General features: G+C 42.9%; 1 protein-coding gene across 1 annotated transcript; it reads left to right on the plus strand.

The window, feature by feature from the left end:
• The first annotated feature begins 1,493 nt into the window (after positions 1-1,493).
• LOC114040381 (cell division control protein 6 homolog) lies at positions 1,494-15,217 on the plus strand. Its single transcript, XM_027858474.1, has 12 exons — positions 1,494-1,656; positions 2,337-2,518; positions 4,533-4,814; positions 4,944-5,143; positions 5,358-5,533; positions 6,168-6,274; positions 7,006-7,145; positions 7,629-7,729; positions 8,777-8,841; positions 13,000-13,211; positions 13,663-13,803; positions 14,156-15,217. Exons 2-12 carry the CDS (start codon positions 2,356-2,358, stop codon positions 14,243-14,245), a joined length of 1,677 nt encoding a protein of 558 aa, XP_027714275.1. The 5' UTR covers positions 1,494-1,656; positions 2,337-2,355; the 3' UTR covers positions 14,246-15,217.
• Positions 15,218-22,115: the final 6,898 nt, after the last annotated feature.

Genomic DNA, 22,115 nt, shown 5'->3' on the forward strand with positions numbered 1-22,115 from the left:
TGCCTTTCCTGAACAAACTTCTTTTCTCTGGTAGCCTGGCTTTGGGGAAGGAGTTGGTTTCTCAGTAACATTCAGGCAGAAATTTGGAGAACTGAACACCCTATTTCATGTCAGGCTCCCTCAAAGGAAAGTTGTGGAGGAAAACCTTTTCTTTAGTAGATCATTGGATCAATTTGGATGATCTCACATCTGTGCCTGCCCTAGGTTTGAGGGCCATAGGTAGGAGCATTGGGATGTTTTAAGAATCAGGCATATTTCTGTGGTGATACTTCGGACATCTGCAGAGGCTTTCATTTACAGTTGATTGGCTCCTAGTTGAGGCATATCCACATGCCCAACAACTCATCTGGAAAGCTGGCTTATCACCCTCACCGTATCATGTTACTCAGCAAGAGTTTTCAGGAGGTCAAAGTGGTGTTGCCCTTCAGAAAATTGTAAATAGTGCATCCCCACCTACTTCCTAAAACTAAATGCAGACCTCTCCTTGGGAGGGCATGCAAGTAAACCCTTAGTTCTCCACTTCCTCTTTAGAGGGGCAGCTTATTAAGATCTGTATTTTATTCTCTTTATCCTCCCAGTACTAAACACCGTCAGTTGAAGGTTTCAATCTGGACTCCTTGTGACAGTTTTCAACACTCTCATTAGAGATCAAAGGTTGAAAGATCAAGCTGAAAAAATAAGCATCGGTTGATCATTAACATCAGCTGCCCATGGGTTTTGGTCTTATTGGAACCCAAGGGTCTGTGTGGGATGCTCTTTGACGTTCTGGAGTTGGCCTGTGGATCTCGGCCATACTCATTTGTACCCATTACAGCTTAATACTTATGGAAGAAAAGATTAATTAATTAATAGTTGCCAAACCACCCTGATTGATGTTTGGCATGGATTGATGTTTAAGTCTCCTGGTTTTTGTTAGTAAGGGGAAGGTACTTGACCTATCTCCTATCTCAGAGGCTCGGGGGGGATCCTGGGGCCATTTCTGAAAACCCAACCATATCCCTATATTCCTTCCCTTAGGCCGAGAGTAGACCTTTTAAGATTACCTGTGGTTTCCAGGAGGAGGAAGTTGCGGTTTTGCAGTAGAAAAGATAAACTGAAATCTTAAGTATGCATTCTCTCATGTGTCGTACATGCTGTGAGAAAAAGTAGCTGATGCCCACATTTTTGGGGTACTATTTCCTTAAAGGAAAAATCCTTTAATACCCAGAAACTGAATCGTGAGTTGGCTTTAGCAGGTGAAGACGGATTGTGTGTTCATCGTAGATTACAATTCCCAGAGACCTTTGCGGCCCCTTCCCTGTTGCCGTATCCTGCCGTCTCCGCTACGTCCTTGACTTTACGCTTAGAAACCGGATGTTGATGTGGTTCCCGCCCAGGGGATGCAACCTCGCGGCGCGCCGGAGACTTGGGGCTTTTCTATTGGTTCAACGGAGGTAGGCGTGGAGCAGGGGAAGTGAGCCTCGGAGCGAGGCAGCCTTCCCCCCCGCCTTCAGGACGCCAACCAATCAGCGGAGCGGTCCGGCTCTGGCGGGAAACGGGAAGCTCTCAGCTGAGAGGAATTGGCGCGAGCTACGGAAAGAGCTTCGGAACTGTGTGGCGGGAGTAGCTGAGTAGAGCTGAGTTCAGTTGAGCTGAGCTGAGCTTACGTGAAGTGAGGTGAGGAAGCTAGCAGGGCGAGGAGCCGGAGCGGGTGGAGGGCGACCGTAGCTCAGATCCCTGTCCAGGCCTGGGGGTGGCGGGGAGGAGGATAGTCCTGGAGGGGAAGGGGCTCGGGCGGAGGCCGAGGGCCGGGCGCACCTAGGAAAGGGTGGAGAGGGGGGGGGGGGGGGGGGGGGGGGGGGGGGGGGGTTGTCTGTGTGTGTGAGGGAGAGAGCCCTTCACTGACTCCTACTATTTGTAAAGCCCTATAGTGCCCTTAAAGCACTATAGAAGTGCTAGTTATTATTATTAGTGCTCAAGTTAGCTTGTGTTTACTTACCAGTTTAAATTATCTCCTAGTACAGCGGTTCTCCACTTTTTTGGCCTTAGGACCCTTTTATACGCAAAAAAATTATTGAAAACCTCTTCCAAATAACTTTTATTTGTATGGTTTATAGCTATGGATATTCACCCTATTAGAAATTAAAAGTCTTAGTGTTTTTACGAAAGTAGCTCTGACCGAGTGACCCTCAGGGCTTCCCTGAGGACTGCACTTTGAGAACCAACCGCCCCAGTAGCAGAGAAGCTCCTTGAGAGCAGAGACTCCTTCTTTCCCCTTTTGTCTTTGCATCCACATTGTCTTACCCCCAGGTACATATTAAATGTTTGTTGAGCTGTTGAATCTGTTTACTTTATAGCTCTGAGTGTATTGTCGTCATGCCCAACACCAGATCCCAATCTCAGGCCACCATTGACTTTCGCAAGAAGAAAGCGTCTAGGACGTTAGGCAAAGGGAAAAACCGTGGAGATGTCAGATCGTCGAATATGCTGCCCACCCCCAACGTTAAAATCCTGCCCCTCAGTCCCAGGAAACGACTAGGTAACCATAGATGCAGCTCTTTGACTTGCAGTTTTCTGTGTGGCTTTTCGATTTTTTTTTTTTAACTTCCAGGTGTTTGCAGCAGTTTCCAGAATTCAGCTGGTTTCTCCCTAAGTGTCTGCAAAGTTGCCAGAAGGGATTTCAGAGGTCGTATTCTGAGCTAGACGGGTTTTTTTATTAAAAAATTTTTTTCAATTAACTATAGTTTACCTTTTCCCTGTCCAGCTTTCAGTTGAAAAAGGAAGAAAAACAAAGTTCTTGTAATACACGGGTGTAGTGAAGCATGCATTGGCCATGTCCAAAAGTGTATGTCGATTTGCAATCATGAGCCAGTCACCTCTGTCTGGAAGTGGGTAGCATGTTTCATCATAAATTCTCAGGAATAATGGTGGATTGTTTAGATGATGAGAGTTCTTAAGTCTTCAGAGTTGTTTGTTTTTTATGATATTGTTATTGTATAAAATTTTAAGCCAGATGTTATACTTGAGCCCTGACTTCTAGTTCCCCAATATCTCACTAGCTCTTGGGATTATTTTTTATTTTTAAATAACCTTGTGATAATGAGCCATTATCATCACAGAAAAGAACAAGTAGATTCTTTCTAAAGAACACACTTCTTTGAGAATAGCCCTCCTCACCAATTTTTGTACTTTGTATAACCCCTTCTGAAGGTGATTACTATGGGGTGTTAAAAGAAGATGATGAACTGGCGCCATCTGGTGGGGCAGGTTGCGACGGGTAGCTGCTTTGCTTAAAAACATTTTTAGCTTTAGGGTGAGGTAGGCAATCTGTTTCCCAAGTAGTGATTTCTCATTTTTTCCCATGGATTTTGAGTCTACTTTTTAGCAAGTCCTGACAATGAAGTGGAAAATTCATCTCTTGCTGGGTTGGGCCAGATGGCAGATCATCTCTTAAATTGCTTTGGGGGTTCCATTTACCATTCACTGCAAGTAATTCCCTATTGCCTCTAAGATAAAATACAGATCTCTCAGCCTAGCATTTGAAATCCAACACAATCTGGCTCCATTCTACCTTCCCAGAGTTATTATGTGATACTCTTCATCATGCATTCCAATTAAACTGGCCAACTAGTTTTTCAAAACTTAGCATTCTGCCTCTTATCTCTGTGCCTTTGCAAAGTCATCTCCCACTACTTCCTTACTTCCACCTTTTAGAATCTTTAGCTTTCTTAACTTATCTCACATAAGGTACCACTTTTTATACAAAGCCTGATTTCCCTAATTATTAGTCCTTTATGCCTTATCAGATTATTTTGTATTTACTTCTCTGGGTACATGTTCTCTTCCCTAGTGGAATCTAGGCTCTTCTGGTACTGTTTTTGTTCTTTCTTTGAAATTGTATTTTATTTTATTTTATTTTCTGCTACCTTCTCTCCCTCCCATTCTCTTTATATTCTACCCCACCCCTTCCAATTGAGAAAACAGGAAGAACAAAATCCTAGTTATAAACATGTATAGTCAAGCAAAAAAAATCCTGTACTGGCCATGTTAGAAAAAATTTTTTTTCTTAATTTACATTCTGAGTTCATCACTTTCCTTTTGGGAAGTGGCCAACATGTTTTATCATGAGTTCCCAGGAGCTGTAGTTGATCATTGTGTTGATCTGAATTCCAAATTCCAAATTGTTTGTCTTTACAGTATTGTTGCTATTTAATACATTGTTGGTTCTACTCACCTCACTTTTTATCAGTTGATACAAATCCTTTCCAGGTTTCTCTGAAATGGTCCCTTTCATCATTTCTTACAGCACAATAGTATTCCATTACATTCACATATCATAACTTGTTCAGCAAATTTATGGCTGTGCACCCCCCCAGTTTCCAATTCTTTGCCACTATAAAAAGAACTGCTATAAATATTTTTGTATATATGGGTCCTTTTCCTCTTTCTTTGATTTTTCTTTTTATTCTTTCTATTCATAGAATCTTACATATAAGTAGGGCTTTATAACTGTTGTATTTCATAATGAATTTTGGCCTTAATATATGTTTCAGGAGATGACAACCTATGCAACACTCTCCATATGCTTACTTGTTCACCTTCAAAACGGAGTAAGAAAGAGAATGGTCCTGTTCTTCCACTTGCCTCTAAGAAGCGTGGACTAGTATTTGACAATCAGTTGAAAATTAGTTCTCCTAGCAAAAGAGACCTAGCAGTGGTCCATCAGGACAAGGAACTCTCTCCAGTTCAAAAAGGTCAAAGGAGATCAAGGAATTCTGAGCACAGTTGCCCACTAGAGAAAGAATCTGTGTGTATTGGGCTATTCAAGCAAGAAGGTTAGTGTCTATATGACAGCTGTTAGTGCAGCCTCATAAACAAGGCTGATGACTTTCTCTGAATAAAACCCAGTGGGTCTTCTCAGTCACCTTCTGTTGTGTCTAATTGTCCCTTTACGTCTGGAATAGGCACTTGTTACCAACAAGCAAAGCTGGTCCTGAATACAGCTGTCCCAGATAGACTGCCTGCCAGGGAGAAAGAGATGGATGTCATCAGACATTTCCTGAAAGAACACATCTGTGGAAAAAAAGCTGGGAGCCTTTATGTTTCTGGTGCTCCTGGAACTGGCAAAACAGCATGCTTAAACCGGATTCTGCAGGACCTGAAGGTATTTAGTGGGTTGTAAGGTATGACCTGCATGCCAAAGTCATCAATACCTTGTAATCACCTCATTTGAACTTTGAAGATTAAGGGAGTGGAAATGAGTAGAGGGCATCAGATTTCTCTTTACCTTGAGTGCTATTGAAACCTCAGACATTTTTTGGTTCCATTGATTCTCTAGTTAACGTTAAAGATATTCTCCTGTGTTTGCATACTTCTAGGAAGAACTGGAAGATACTAAAATTGTAGTGCTAAATTGTATGTCCTTGAGGACCTCCCAGGCTGTATTCCCAGCTATTGCTCAGGAGATCTGTCAGGAAAGCATATCCAAGTCATCTGGGAAGGACTTGATGAGGAAATTGGAAAAACATATGACTTCAGAGAAGGCCCCCATGTTGTAAGTATCACCTGGGTTTGTATTGCTCTGTATAATTCTGGAAATCTTTTCTCTGTATACCCACATCCTAATGTTCCATGATGGGTATTCTGGTTACTGTTGCTCAACCTTGAATGGTGTCCAAATCTGAGTGAATAGTAATGACAGTTTTATAATTATAAATCCCTTTTCCTCATAAGTGATTCATTCATGCATTGAACAAGAAATAATTTGGGGGTAGGAGCTCAAGGGGGAAGAAAGAGAAAAATAAAATGCAATGTCTACTTCTATAAGTAGGAAAATAATTTCAAGAATCATTAAAATTGGTGCAGTTAGGTGGCACAGTGGATAGAGCTTCCTCCTGAAGTCAGGAGGACCTGAGTTCAAATATAGACTCAGACACTTACCAACTGTGTGACCTTGTGCAGGTCATTAACCTGCCTTTTAAAAAAAATGAAAATTACTTTAGAGCATCTAGATTTTGCTGATTCTTGGGAGGAAAACAAATTTTATATCAGTGACTGGATTGAAGGGCATTGTGAGCTTCTCCAAATAGCTTAGCCTTAAATGGATGTAGAAAGCTTGAGATTGGACTCAATTCAAAGTTTCTGTTAAAAGATTAACATAGCCACTGATTTCTTTTTTGTATACGTAGCTTATTGGTGTTGGATGAAATGGATCAGTTGGACAGCAAAGGACAGGATGTGTTATACACATTGTTTGAATGGCCTTGGCTGAGGAATTCCCATCTGGTGTTGATTGGTTAGTCCTCATTGTCTTTTACCTTTAAATTTAAGAATTTGTGAGTTCTCTGCCATTAATTTCTTATATAAAATCAGAAAACACTAGCACTGCTGGGTACTGGAGGATAAAGATAAAGAGCAAGGGAGTCCCTTCCCTCAAATAGCTTACATTCTCTAGACAGGGGGAAAAGGTGCAGTATATATCTAGAAAAGCAAATACGAGGTAGAAGAGAAAGAGAACTTGTACAACTGAAAGAATCAAGGCAAGCTTTACAGAGTAGATATAGTATCTGATTTGAACCTCAGAGGAAGGTAAGTATTCCAAGATTTAGAGCCCCCTGTTTTCTAGTTTGTTTTTAGGTTTTGTGCTTCTGCCTTGCCAGAGGGTGCTTTGAGACAGCAAGTTAATACTGATGCTAGCTTAAGTTAGCCATAACCAGAGCTAAATCTACATAAAAACGATGTGTAACATTGTATTCCAGAGATAATATATAAATTTGGGAGATTACCTGATTTTTTCCAGTAGTGCAAATAATTGAGCATCATTACTCTTTTCTCTTAGCCTGTGAATAATTTCCTTTAGGGTGATGAAATTCCTATCTTGCCCAATGAGTAGAAGGGACCAAGTGGGAAATTGTCACTTGGGATACTGGGTTGGAAGAGTAAATGGCATTTAGCATGAAAACTTGAGACTTTCCAGGGGTCTGAAAGTGACTACTTGGCTAACTGGTGCATTAATAACCTCTGTAGGTATTGCTAATTCCCTGGATCTTACTGATAGAATCCTACCCAGACTTCAAGCTAGAGCAAAGTTCAGGCCACAGCTGGTGAACTTCCCACCTTATACAAAAGAGCAGATAGCTACCATCTTACAGGACCGACTTAAGCAGGTGAGCAGCATCTGTTGGAAATTATTTTCTTGACAAAATTCAGGTTACTTTGGGGGTAACAAAAACTGGGGGCATCTAATAAAACAGTTCTTTTTAAAGTTATTTGTAGCCTTTACTTTCTAAAATTATGCTCTGTGTTATAGTGGAAAGAAAGTTCATGAGTGAGAGGGGAAACTGGATTCAGTCAGATTTTTTCCCTCATACTTATACCTTGAGAAATTGAACCTGTGAGAAACTTTCTCATGTAGAAGGATGTTTTATTTTGTTGTTTTCATGTCATGAAACCATATATTCTATCTTTCTGAAAAACAGTTTAATGTGTAAACATTGGCTCTCTGGAAATCTTAATTCCTTTTGACCAGAAAAGTATTTCATAGAATGCACTGGGGAACCTGTCAGTTTGAGATTTCGTATGAAAATATTTGTGTAACTGGGGCCTAGAATTGAGAGATGACCCTGATTTGTGCTTTGTCTTATTTAAAGGTATCCAGTGATCAGGTTCTGGACAATGCTGCAATTCAGTTCTGTGCTAGAAAAATCTCTGCTGTGTCAGGAGATGCTCGAAAAGCACTAGATGTTTGCAGGTAATTTATAGCGCTGTTGGCCGCTTTTATTAAAAAAAGAAAAAAATGCTGTTAATTGTCTCTTGTAACTCAAGTGAATGTGACTTAAGAGGCTCCATTCTGCTGCTTTTTATGCTCGGAAAGGAGGACTTGTTTCTCAGTGGGGAGCTCTGCATTTCGACCGTGTTAATGTCTGAAACATTATCAGTCCATTACCTACAGAGGGAGAAACAAATGAGATGTTGCTGGCACTCCCTGTGGTGATTATAGATTGGTTAATTACATTTGTATTAAAAAAGACTCCAGTTTACTTTTCCATTAGCTGGTCTCAAGCAGGTTTATTTATGGACCTGAACCATCTTTGCCTTTAGACTTTTTTTTCTTCACTCGATTTTGTGAGTACCCTTTTCCTCCAGTTTGTGCTCTCCCACACTTGTGCCCTAGACCACTTTCTCTCTCTTCCCATCCCCCATTCCCTCCTGCCAGGGAAATCCTCTGCGCTGGCTGATGAAATTACTTCCTTCCCAGTAGGGACACTGGGTCCATTAAAATGATACTTGCTGAGCTGGCCCACTGGTCCAGGCTCCCCCCACTGCCATGCAGGAGATACAGGTCTGGCTTATGACTTCCTGTGGTCAAAGTACTTTGGAGAGAGCATTGGAATAGTAAGTCCTTCATAGTACTAAATTGCATGGTCCTGAATTTGAACATCTCCCCTGGTCAGCAAACTTCCTGGTTAAAGGTTGTAGGGTTTGAGCAGGAAAGGAGTGCTGCTTTTCTCCCCATTTTGACTTACTTTTAAAACATTAGTGTTGGCTCATTGTCCTCATGTATGATGACCTAGTTGGCAGCCATTTAAAGGAACTGCATATTGTTGAAGTATCTCGTTCCCTGGTACTTGAATTATTTTGGGTTAGTAAAGACTGTGTTAGCTGAGACAACCCAATTTTTGTCTTTTAAGAAATTGTATAAAACCCATTGTTTTCAGTTAAAGGGTTTACTTTCAAATGTTTAGTGGTGTTTTGTTTGGCTCAGCAAAAAATAATTTTAGAAATATCTGTCCTACAGGAGAGCTGTTGAAATTGTAGAGTCAGATGTCAGAAACCAGACTGTCCTCAAACCACTGTCTGAATGTAAGTGGCTTATCTTCCCTGCTGTCTTCCTTCTTAAATGAAAGCTTGATTTTTCTGAGGAAAGAGGTAGGAGAGAGGATATGATGTGCAAAGTGAAAGTAAGTGTGTGTGTGTATGTGTGTGTGTGTGTGTGTGTGTGTGTGTGTGTGTGTGTGTGTGTTTTGGTCAATTTCATCTACCCTGATTGCTGTCTTGCCTGCCAGTACTATATTTCATGCATTACTGGAAGTAAGTCCCCCAGGGTATTACATAAATGCTTAGGGATAGCCTTCCAAAACTCTGGAAATGAAAACGGCAGACAATATGGTCAGCTATGCTTTTCTGTGGACTTGAACTGAGCACATTTTGTATCTTAATGTAGGTATGAGAGCAAAGGCCAGTAACTGTTGAGGTGGGTAGGAAGTTAGAAAGGGAAGTAAGTTCAGCTTAGGATAACTTAAGCTAAACAAGTCCAGTAGGGTGAGAGTGCAGTGAGTCTATTAGCCCAGCAAAATGAGGGCTAGAGCAAATCATTACTAAAATCACAATACTTGCATGCCTTTCTGACTCCTTCATTCCCTTCTTTCTGAGACAGAGGTGAAGTAAGGAGTGGCTATACACCATAGTTCCTTGTTTCTGAAGTTGTTAATCTGTGTCAGTAGAACAATTTGAGCCACTTGTTTCTTTCTCTTCTGTTTTCCTTTTGTACTCGTCTCTTTTAGAACAATGAGTTTTTCTTGGGAATAAGGGGGAGTAAATAATATTTCTGAAATGTTGCTGTTAAACTTTTAGTTCCTGGGCTAGCTGTAGTCAGCAAAGGGTAACAGTAATGCCACAAAGTGTTGCCCGAGGGGCTTAGCATTCTATAATATCCCACTATATGTACTTTTTTTTTTCTATTTTCAAATTTTCTATTTTTTTCTTCACTGATTATCTCTTTGAATTTGACAGTGGTCTTCAGGATTTTAATGGTGCTTAGAGCAAAAGTAATTATTGATCCCCTGGCCCAAACTATTAATTGGTTCCCTTGTAATTACTTGTTGTCTTCCTTTTTTTTTTTTTAGTATGTACTTGGTCATATATACTTTCTAAACATTAATTTACATTACCTTTCTAGCTCCCTACTAGCTTTGGGAAAATTTTAGTTTTGTAGATGAATCTGAGTAAAGGTAGTTCCACAGGTCGCACAATAAACCACTGGTAGGGGGTAGGCTTGGTCTTCTGGTTTCTTTTTCTTGGCCTTTAGGAATTGTGAAATTTTATTTCCAATTGTTCCATTTAGAATGTGATCTTTGTTTATTTCTATCACCTGCCCTGAGTTAGGTCTTTATCATCCCAATTGCTACAATGAATTGGAAGCAACTTGAGGAAAAAGTGGAGGATCCTCTTAGTTGAATGATTTCAGGTTAAGCCTTTTACAGAACAGATCCTTCCTCTGTCTCATGGCTAAATACAGAAGGGCTAGATCTCCTTCAATTGCCATGGTTCTGAAGCAGTTTCTTGATAATTTCTCTAATACAAACTCCAATTTTAAGATGGTGACATCTACCAGGACAGACAGTGATGTTTTCACAATTATTTCTTCATTGTAGGTCACTTGGGTGAGTAAATCAAGATGGAAAATGGGAATGATGTAGGATTGATTAGCTTTGCCATTCACATTCACCTACTTAATCATTTCCAAGTACCGGGGACATTTCCAGTACTTATCTGAGCAAGAACTCACATCATTGTCATTCCTTACTCTCAAATAGAGTGACTGCCTTTGCCTTGGGAATTCTTCTCATCTGGAGCAATTCTTCCATTCCTTTATTAGCCAGTTCTCTGACCAATCTTTCCCCCTCTTCAGCTAGCTTTGTTCCTCTGGCATTAAATGATTTCCACAGGATTGGGTTTCACACTGCTGTGACCAGAAGGGTGACTTCTGTCATAGTCAGGGCATTTTCCAGTCTCTTACCACTCCAAATATTTAGTCTCTAATCTCATGATCTTAAGCGGGATAGTGAAACCTCTGCTCTGTCACTGTCTACATCTACTTAGATCACAATGGTTGTAACCTACTACCGTTTGCTAAATCTTTTAAAAAAAATTTTCCCACTCTGCCACCAGCACTCAGCAGTTTCTTTGAGGCATACTCCATCTGTCTGTATTATATAGTCCAGATCCATATTGTAGTACTGACCTCCAAATCATTCTCCCTCTTTTCTCAAAGTGTTCAGTATCTATCTCAGTCCAATCTCTGCCTTCATACTAGTAGACTTCAGTATAAACACATCAATGTTGTCTCAGTACCCTGGCCTCTCAGTCTACCTCCTCAATTCTTATGACCTCTATCTTTGCTGTACTTCAGCCATACCTTTGATTACAGCATAACTGCTATTTACATGATCCAGGTGTAAAATCCCTCTTTAACCTCCTACCCATTAGGAGGTAGCACTGCCTTTTCTTAGCACTTAAGAAAGTGCACTTAGAACTGTCTTTTCTACTCCCTCCATCTTTCCCAGTTCTAGTCTGTCAGCTCTGCATGCTATGGTTTCATTTTCCTCTTTTCACATTCTTGACCCTAGTGGACTATTTCAATTATATACTGTCTTCTACCTTTGAATCCCTTGCTCTCTTGCTCTATCTCCAGTCTTACCCCAACCCTGGGGTCACCCCCATCTGTCTTCACTTACATCAGCATACTTCTGGGGAAAATACTGCAAAAATGATAACAAGGTCCTCTACAAATTTGTTTGCTAATTTTGGGCCTCTGTTGCTAAACAGCAATTCCCTGATTGATTTTCCTTCATAAACTCCGTAGTGACTTTTTATAATCTTACATGTGATACTGTTAGATTCCCTCCCTCCCTACTTCTTTTCATTATTTCCCTTAAGATTCTTGACCTTTTTCATGGTGGCTTTTCCAAACCTTCTCTTTCCTTAGACCTCCTATGCCATCCCTCCCATCCCTTTCATTTAAGAATCTTGCCTCCCACTTCATTGAGAAAATAAAGACCATCAGTCTTGAAGTACCCTACTCTATGCCTCAAAATACCTCTCATTTACCCCTCCCCTCCTCATTTAAGAATCTTGCCCCCTATTTCACTGAGAGAATAGAGACCATCAGTCTTGGGTACCCTACTCCATACCTCAAAATACTTCTATATCATCCTTCATTCTTATTTTTCATCCTCCCTATCTAACCACTCCTCCAGTTTCCATTTCTGGATCATCATCCATCTTGTCCTTCCTCTTTTCATCTCATTTTATCAATTCATCTCTATGTAGATAATTTGCAAATCTATATATCCAACCCTAATCATTATCCTGAAACTCAAGTCTCATATTGCCAACTGGATATCTCCACCTGGATGTGCCATTAGCAGTTCAAATTTAGTCCAAAATAGACATTATTACATTTATCCCCAAAGCTCATCTCTCCTTTGAATTTTCCTCTTCCTATTGAGGATAACAACGTCCTTCCAGTTATCTAGATTCACATTCTTAGTCATCCTTGACTTCTCCTTCTCTCTTCATTCCTGATATTTAGTTAGTTACCAGATCTTGTCAGTTCTGCCTCCACATTCCTTGAATTTGTCTCCTCTCTACTCACAAGGCCGCTACTCCTACAAAGGCAGTTCATACCTTTATCACCTCTTACCTAGACTATTATAATAGCTTCTTAATTGATCTCCTTTCTTTTAGTCTCTTCCCTTCTCTTAATGCTCCACATAGCTGTTAAATTAATATTCCTGACTGTGATTTTCCTACTCAAAACAACTTTAATAAATCTCTGTTATCTCTAGGATGTAGTACAAATTCCTCAGTCTGGCATTTAACAGTCTGTGCAATCTAGCTTCTAACCTACCTTTCATATCATTCTCTTTACATTCTAACCAAATTGACCTACTAGTTATTCTTCTGAAGTCAAGATGCTATCCCTAATCTCCACGCCTTTGCACTGCTGGTCCCCTATGTCTAGAATGCATTCCCTTTCCTGGTCTCCCTCTCTCCTGAGATTCCTTTATATTTACTTAGCTGTATACATCATAAATAATTATTCCCCCTCCTCCCTTGTGAGCTCCTTGAGAGCAGGAAATTTGTGTGTGTGAGTGTCTTTGTCCTTCTATGTATCCTGAGTTTATGGCTTTTAAATGTTTGTTGAATTTTAACTGAATTATTTAATTTATTTTTCAGGTAAATCTGCTAAGTCATCAGGCCAGTCTTCATTTCCCAAGCGGGTTGGTCTTATTCATATATCCCAGGTCATCTCAGACACTTATGGCAGCAGAATGGCCTTGAGCCAAGAAGGAGCTCAGGATTCCTTTCCTCTTCAACAGAAGATTCTGGTTTGTTCTCTGTTGCTCTTGACCAGACAGCTGAAAGCCAAAGAGGTCACCCTGGGGAAGGTAAATTAGAAAGAATGCAATAAAGTTGGTGGGGTTGGGATGGGGATTACTTTCTAGGCTTTTGGGAAAATAGTAAGACATAACTACTATTTTGAATGTGATGTGTTCTCCCTAGTTAGATGTAAATCTAAAGTGGATTATTGCTCACAAACGTATTTGGATAAGTGATCTGTTGATTTTTATGCAGATAACTGTTCTGACTGTAGCTTGAAGCTAGCTGACCTTACTTCCCCTGGAGATTTAAGGAAGAGAGTTGCTCAATGATCTTTTCTCCATTTCTAATCCTTTTCTCCAGTACCTGAGTACCGTTGGGGGACTTGAGTTGTTCATCTTTATTATCCTATTGTGTGCAGTGCTTTCTCTATGTAACTTTACACAGACACCTTAACAAAACTCATGAGTTATTGAGATATGATTCTTAAGCAGAATTTTTTTCCTTGTTTCCTGCCAGTTACATGAAGCCTATAGCAAAGTCTGTCGAAAACAGCAGGTGGCAGCAGTGGACCAGTCAGAGTGTTTGTCACTTTCAGGGCTTTTGGAGACCAGGGGCATTTTAGGATTGAAGAAGAGCAAGGAAACACGACTCACAAAGGTACCATTTGTCTCTGGAGAGCTATGTCTTTGATGCTGATGGTCTTAGCTGCCCTTTCTAAGAAGGTTTTGTGATTACCTTATATTTTGCTGAAGTTACAGTTTTAAAGTTGCCCACAGTTGTGTATGGGTTTGTTTAGATGTTAGGTCTCATCTGTGATGATTGGGAATTGTGGGAGGGGGAAACATCTAAGCAGAAGCCACCATGGGAAATCAAGAGAAGTAGGGTTCTCCTTAGAGAGAAACTTAACATGGCAGAAATCTCACTTGATGTAATAACATGTGCTACTCCCTTGTTACTATCTTTGCTTTTTTGGGTTTTATAGCAAGGAATCTTTTTTTTTTTTTTTCAGGTGTCTCTGAAGATTGAAGAAAAGGAGATGGAGCATGCACTGAAGGACAGAGTCTTAATTGGGACCATTTTAGCTAATGGATTGCCTTAAATCCTTCTGGTCTTTTACCTTGAGTGTCCCCCTTGCATTTTACAGGACCTCACAACTGTGGCAATATGCTACGTTGTGCACTCTATCCTGGAGTCCCAGAAATATGACCTGTTTTTACTTGAACTAGATGAATTTATATTCATAAGAGATGTGCAGTCATGACTATAGAACCAAAACATCTTTAGGTCCCTTTATTTTGACTCATCAAGGTTAAAAAAAAAAAGCATGTGGCTAAGAGAGGTGCTGTCTTCAGCTCTTGTGTATCTTTATCCAATTTATCTTACAAAGTGAAGATTCATGGAGCCCCTGAGGGTCTGTATGAGAACAGTGAGGACAACAGAAGTTCATCCAGAAAACCCACATGTTCATGTTGAATTGGAGGAAGTATTGGTCAAAGCCTCCAGTTCTTTTTGGAGTGCTGCTTTGTTCACATTTTGGAGACTGTCGTTCTTTGTGCCATTTAAGACCCATTGATATTGTTGGGCACTTCCAAGGTTGAGAGAAAGAATGTTTTAACTCTATATATAGGGATATATTTATTGAATTGTATAATATTATCTGTGTGTTTGTTTTTAAGTAGTTCATTTGTCTAATGTTCAAGTTTCCTGCATGTATCCTGGATGTATAGCTAAAAATCCTGCTATTTAACCCCTCCCTCAGGCACCAGAAACTACTTGCTTTATGCTGGCTTCATATGAATTTACATTTCTCTTTAAACCACCTCTTTTTCCTCTCATCTGAAACCCTTCCATATGGTTACTTAATATCTCTTCCTTCTTTCGGGTTTGGTTTCCAGTAAACTTACTGGAACTTCTGAGCCAAAGTATGGTCTGTACACCAGAGGGTGCCATTATAACACTGATGGGGCTGAAAGGTGGGCTTTTGAGGGAGTAAATGTGTCCTAGAAGTTTGTTTTGTTCAACTGAGATTTTAAAATGTTCCTTATCTCAAACAAATGTTTTAAATAGAAAATATGTGTGTGTGTTATCCATAGATTGAAGACAGGACTGTCTCAAGTATTTTAATTCCTACTTGGGTAATACCCAGGTACTCCTGCTGTGCCTCCTACCTTCCTCTTGACACAGAGAGTCTAGGCTGGGAACTTGATATAAGTCCAAATGATCTGTTGGCCTCTGCCTGCTCTATCCCTGCAATGTGATCCATGTTACAGCAAGTGATATGGGATGGAAGAAGAGCACAGAAAGAGAGAGAGAGCCCTCTGTGAAATGACACTATATCTATGGTGTGTGTTGTGAAATGAAGGCTACATCCGTGGTGTGTGTCTCGGAAGTTATTCTGTAGATAGGGGTTTAAATACCGTTCTCTTCCCCCACACACCTGTGTTGAAACCTGTCTGAAGGTAAATGGCAGTGGTGAATACTTAGTTTCATGCCTTCAAGGTTGGATCCTACCCAGGGTCCTAAGAGTTAACAGGAATAATTGCAAAGATTGTCCGAGGGCTGATGGAAAGCAGAGACTGAATGGGATTGGGAACAGATGCGAGCCTTGATTTAAATTACATTTTATTGGTTGCTGCAGCCTTAAGAGACATGACTGCTTTACAGTTTGTTTCCACACTGTGGGCAGCTGCTGTCTGTTCTGTGTCCACAGTAGGATTCTGCCCAAAAAGGAGCAGCCTCCCTACCACGTTGTGTTTGAGGCTTGGCTCCTTCTTCTTAACTGTGGGGCTCAAGTCAGGAACATGGCTTGACTCACAGTGGGACTTCCATGTATTCTCTCTGACTTCCAGCCAAGATCACATTTGCAGATTAGAAAGGGCTAAATTTCTTAATCATCCTCTTCTCCCTTTTCCCCCTTTCCCTTCATATTAGGATATAGGGCTATCTATATATGCATTGGTTTGTTACTTTCCTTTTCATCCTACTCACCCTACCCCACCCCCAATCAATTTCTAGGTCATTGCTGCTCCTAAGAATCCAGCAATTGGAACGGGGTTGATTCTGTCAATGATGCGTAAAGCAGACTTAGAGTCCCAGCTTGGCTTCAGCTGCTCTTGTGGGAACAGAAGCTGATGTGTGTTTGTCAGAGAAGTCTTAAGTGTAACTCAGACAGCCGGTGAGCAAATTGAGTAGAGGAAGAAAGTCCTTTCCTTGCTGGCTTTTCTAACTATAGTCATGGGAGCTATTGAAAGTGGTGGGATTTTTAGTGGTGGCCAATGTTGGCCAGGATGATGGCTTATTTCTGTACGAGATGATGGCAAAGATGCTGACCTCCATATGTGTGTGTGTGTAGTACGTTTATACCTGTTTAATTTGTACCAGGTGAATTTTCCCTGTCTTCCTTCCAGTTTTTGTTAGAGCATTGGATCTCTTGGATTTTCCTGGTGGAAGAATATAGGTGCTAATGTGAACCAGTTTTGCCTAAGCATTTCTGGCTCACTCATTAAGGATTTGCATGTGGCTAGATACCTGGCGAGAGAACCGTTAAGGTCTAGGGAATCTAGAGATCAAAAGTTATCAAAGCCCTGTTCTCTTGCCCACTAATTCTCTTCTGTGAGTACCCTTTTAAAATACTAATGAGAATCGAGAAAGGAAAAGTTAGATTTTTTTAATTCCTTCTGATGGAATTCTGTTCTAGCATAATTTGACTGCTGATGAGAAATTCCTTGAATCAAGCAAAGGTGCTACCTTCCATTTTGAAGGAGAGACCTGGCTTGTAGGTGAGAAATGTTAATGTTACTGGTACCTTTGCACTATAGCGGTGAACTGGCTTCCTTCCCCTGGGCCCCTTCAGAAGGAGGGTGTTCAGTCTTTCAAAATGTGTCTTGGTATGGTTTGTGGGGCATTCATTGGCCTCACAGATGCGTTCTTATCCTCTCTCTGATTTAGTGTTTTGCTTCAGGCGACCTCCTCGTTGCTCTTTCCGAAGCTTCTGCTATTAAAGAAAGGGCCTCGGGTTGGGTAGAGGCTGAAGTCTTGTGACTGTATACCCAGAGGGTGGGAGTTGCCAACTATCAGAATCTTAAGCTTACCTTTCCTTTTTCACCTTTTTGGGGAGGTTGTCAAGTTATCTTGCCATACCACTCACCCTATTCTGCCCTCCAAAATATGCCATAGTCAAGATACCCTCAAGTTCTGTGAATTTTCAAACAGGAATACTAAAAGAGTGGTGGTGGGAGTCTACTCCTGTGGCTGTCTCCCCACTGGTTTTTAGCCTTAGCCCCAGGGCACTGGCTGTAGAAGCTAATTGGATGCAGGGGGCCTGGGTGAAGGCAGTTTGACTACTAGCAGGACGAGAGAGAGAGCTCCCTTTTTAAAAAGCACTAATTGAGTTCTGAATCAGCCTCAATCCCTTTGATCTCGCCTCTGTTTCCCACACAGCCAGAAAGAGCTAGATCAGCACTCTCTAACAAGGGTGCGCCACTGTGCGCCCCCCCCCTCCCCTGACGCTCTCTACTGCCGCCATACACTGCTTGTCTCCTTCAGTTAAGATAATGAAGATGCTGAGAGATAAAATGTGTATTTAATAAGGGGGGGGTAGGGAGGCAAGGAGGCGGAAAGGGCAACCGGGGCCTTCCCTGCAGTTTGGTGCCTGGCCAAGACTAGAGCTGAGAGTAAAGAGTAAGACTTGGCCCCAGGGTGTGGGGGTTTCTGGGCTTAAATCCAGCTGACTTCACTGCCTGCTGTTTGCCCTAAATTCCCCCACCTCCACCCTTTCACCCCCTTACTCCTTTATTTCCCATCTTCCTATTCTTTATGAAAGAGATAGACTTCTGCTCTGACCCTCTCAACCACTTGGCCTTTGGTACAGTACCCCCACTCTGGAGCCAGCTACAAGGTTGGGTTTGGGCAACCCCCTCTCAGCCTAGGACTGCAGAAGCTGTGGGCTACCAGTGGGGGGGTGGAAAAAAAGCTGGACTTAACGAAGACCAGCTGTTGGTCTGGGCCATGCCTATAACCAGCTGGGGCCAGCCTCTGGTGGTTGCTGGGGAGTGGGGGGTGACCTCCATTTCTGGGCACAAGGATATCCTGTGGCTGAGGGTTGTACTTTTCCCTAAACTTGGCTTTGTCCTTATTTTGCAGGGCACTAGTCCATTCCCCCACCCCTACTCCAACACACATTCACAACCTCCTTTACTGGACTCACAACAGCGGTGGCCCATTTTGAGATCTGAAGATCTCCAAGCCCTTTTGTAAATACTTATTAACTTCCTGGAAAGGACTATAAGCTTTGTTTTACAGCTTGAGGAGGACTGAGGTACATCAGGGTGAAAGGTTTGGCCCCAAATCACCCTTCCTGGTTCCACCCCAGGGTCTTCATCCCCACCCTGCCTGCTTTTACTTCTTTCTTCAGTTGGCTCTTGTTAGTGGTGGGAGGTGTCTGGACCCTATAGTCTTCACTGAAGTTCCTCTCCTCTCAAGGAAAAAGGAAAGGTCCACACCCTCTCTCTCACTAAAATCTGTCCCTGGGCTCCCCTGGCCCTCCACCCCATGACACTTTCCCTGTTCTCCCGCCAGTAGCTTTCTAAGCTGAGGAGAACTATGCAACTCTACTTACAAAATGCTACCAAGCAGCCAGCTGGGGTGCATTCTTACCCTGCTCTACCCCTCTTACCTACCTGGCCCCTCTCCCCTGTCCCAACCTGAATTTTCTAAGATGCTTAGGATGATTGACCACCCTAAATTAGGTCAATAACCTTGGTGTTGATCTAACTTGCCAAGTGATCTGTTCTCCACCCCCCTTTTCTAAAAGGGTGCCTGTGAGTGTCATGTAACACCCCTCCCAAAAAAAGTCCTTTCTAAAGATTGCTCACTGGCAGTATAGACCAGGTCTATGTCAGTGGGTTGAGATTGGTCAGACTGATCCCCCTAGAGGGGATAAAGTTTGTTGTCTTCAGGCTCCAGTATTCCTTCTCCAAATAATAGAATCCCTACTTAACCCATACCTTCTTTGCTCCTCATCATAGATTCTTAGCTTCTAGCAATAACTCTGAAGCCATCCTTTCTCCAGTGTTAGAAATCAAATTCCAGTTTTCCTCAGCCGTCTCAACAATTCCTAGGTATAAGTAATTGATAAAGTAGGGGAGCATTAGTGAAGGGTTGGGAGGGAGCAGAGGTGACTGCATAGTTTTGCCAGGAAGAAAAGGCAAACTACCCAAAGTTAGCCCAGGGTCAAGGAAGCATTGGATTTGGAGTCACAGAACCCAAGTTCAAATGTTGACTCCAGGACTCCCACAATCTTGGACGAGCCATCTCCTTTGGACGTCTTTTCTCATCTGCAAAATGAGAGGATTAGACTAGATTTCTGTTGCCATCAAAGTCCTTTTTATTTCAAAGCAGGAAAGGCCTTGGCTGCTCACCCCAATTCCTACAGAAGGGGTTGGAGGCCACTCCACCTCCATGGTAGTGTGTGTGGAGGTGCCCCTTAGTTTCTAGCCGCACCTGTGACTCAACTTTACTCCCCCTGGGCCCCCAAAGAAAAATAAGGGTCCAGCTTTTTGCACCCACTGATCCAGCCAGGGCTGGCAAAGGAGGGCGGGGAGAACGTGAGTTGGAGCATGGGCTTTAGGACCCAACGGGAATCGGTGCCTCTTGCAGCAGCCTAATCCAGAAGCAGGGGGGAATCCTGAATCGAGCTGAGGGCTTCCCCGTATCTCCTGGGAGCCCCATCGCCCCTTTGCCAGCACACACCTGAGCAGGTAGGCTTCTGCACCCCTGCCCCCACCTACATGTCCCCAGGGCTGGCCACTTGCCCGAGCCTCAGCTCTTTTACCATCAGGTTATCCCCATCCCTTCCCCCCACCTTAGCCACCATAGTCTAGGGCTATTGGAACAAGAACAGCGGGGTTCCCCAGAAAGTTCCCAATTCTGGGCTCCCTAACCTTCCATATTTTCTCCCTGGTGTTTCTTTTCTTTTTTGCCCCTCATCCTTGCACCTTGCCTTGGGTAAAAGCAGAAGGTGGAGAAGAGGTCTACTCAGGCCCCACAACCAAACCCAGTGCTAGAATAATGTCTGTTCCTCCCCAAGAAAAAAAGGAGACTCAGCAAGTTGGGGTGTGTGTGTATGCCGAAAATATAGTAAACTGGGGGGAGGGGAGAATGGAGGGATGGAGAGCCCTAGAGAGAAGAAGCTGGCTATGCTTGTCTCTTAGCTCCTTCGTGCCAGGGAGGGGAAGAATGGAAAGTTTAATGGGGGTGGGGGGCTTGTTGAACATTAGAGAAGCAAAGAAGTTGAAATACTTCCTCCCAGGCCCTGCCCATGTCTCACTGTGTTGGTCAGAGGTAAAGGTTGGCGGAGTGGGTCATGAGGGAATTTCATAGGCAGCTCTAAGGGTCGCTGGGTGGGCCTAGGAGTGAGGCCCTATCCTGTATTGGCCCTCTCTTCCAAACCTCTTGTAAGTTCCCTAAGCTTTTCATTCCTTCAACACCTGTTCCCCATCTCCTCTCCTCCCCCACCCTCAAACAAATAAACAAAAAACACACACACAACAAAACAGACACGACCTTGTCCCTGCCTTGATCAGCCTTGCCGGGGGTGTCTGGTTGTAGGATCTTGTGCTGTCCTAGAGGTGGCTGAATGAGCAGAAGAGGGATTCCATCCAGAGTCTGGCCCAGGAAAGGAAGGAGGCAGGCTGAGCCCAGATGGCTGGGGAGGGGAGGGGGGTGTTGTGGGCCAGATGGAGGAGGCCACCGGGAAGTCGCCCAGCCCTGCCAACTCCCTGGGCTCCTCTCTTTCCAGAGCCCTGGGCTTCTGGTGTTACCCTGGGGCTGGGTGGCCCTGAGGCCTTTCTGCTTTTCCATGTTTACCCTTTGTTATTTTTTCCTTCTGTGGGGAGGAGTAGCTAGATGAACTGGTCCTATCCATAGCAGCTCCAGAGCATGACTTTGTGTCAATGTGTGTGACAATCTCAGTTATTCTGTATTCATATGTATCTTGCCCCCCTTTAGAAGGGGGAAGTAGGTTGGGGAAGGGAAGGGAGGCAGAACAAGAAAGGGCAGTCTTGGAGCCACTAGTGTGGCCCCTGTTTTTCCTTGGGGACACATGAAGCTGGGCCTGGTGGGGTGTGCTCTGGTGACCTGCAGTGCCATTGGCCTTTGACCTGGGGGACAGGAGGAGGTGAGTGGCTGATTTTAAGGTCTTTCTTTTTTTCTTTGTAATAAGATATGAGCAGGGGGGGGGGGGGTGCAGTTATGGTCTACTTGCCTAGCTGCCTAGCAGTTCACCACTAGCTTCTCTATCTTATCTTTCCCCCACCCTCCAAAAAAGTATTCTCTGACTTAGATAGTTTGGGATGTGGGGGGAGAGAGAATAAATGATCAGGTTTTGTTGCAGAGGGAGGGTAGTGCTGCTACTGAGATTTTCTCCCATCATCCCTGACTCAAGGGTTCACATTTCCCCCTGTTGGTGTGAAACTTGTCTGTATGCTTGGTTCTTAATTTCTGCATTATGGAGCTATACCTCTTTACCCCAACCCTGACTCCCCCTTCTTTCCTCCATTCTTCAAATGCTGTCCTTGGCCTCGTCTCTCCCCTGCCCCATGGCTTCCTTGTCTGGCTCAGTGGGCAGCAGTACTAATCAGATTGGACAGCTGAGATGCGTGGTGGCTGAGAAAGCAGTCTAGAGTGTGGGGATAGTCAGAGAATAGTACCCATAGTGCTACCACCCTGGTTGTACCCACACCTCAACTTCATCTGGCATGGCCAGAGGGAAGAGGGATGCTAAAAATGAATAGTCTGGGGGGACTGCAAGTTGATGGGTATTTTAGTGGTGATGGTCAGGGAATTTACTGTGGACATTGTTGATATCTTGCCAGATACTTGATGTCTGCTTCTTGCTAATGTTTTTCACATCTGGGACAGAGTGAAGACAAGGACCTAGATAGTGTGGGACAGATCTGGTGGCTTCCTAC

The sequence above is a fragment of the Vombatus ursinus genome, unplaced genomic scaffold (genome assembly GCF_900497805.2).
Source record: "Vombatus ursinus unplaced genomic scaffold, bare-nosed wombat genome assembly UNPS02013048.1, whole genome shotgun sequence".
In the NCBI taxonomy this organism is placed as follows: Eukaryota; Metazoa; Chordata; class Mammalia; order Diprotodontia; family Vombatidae; genus Vombatus; species Vombatus ursinus.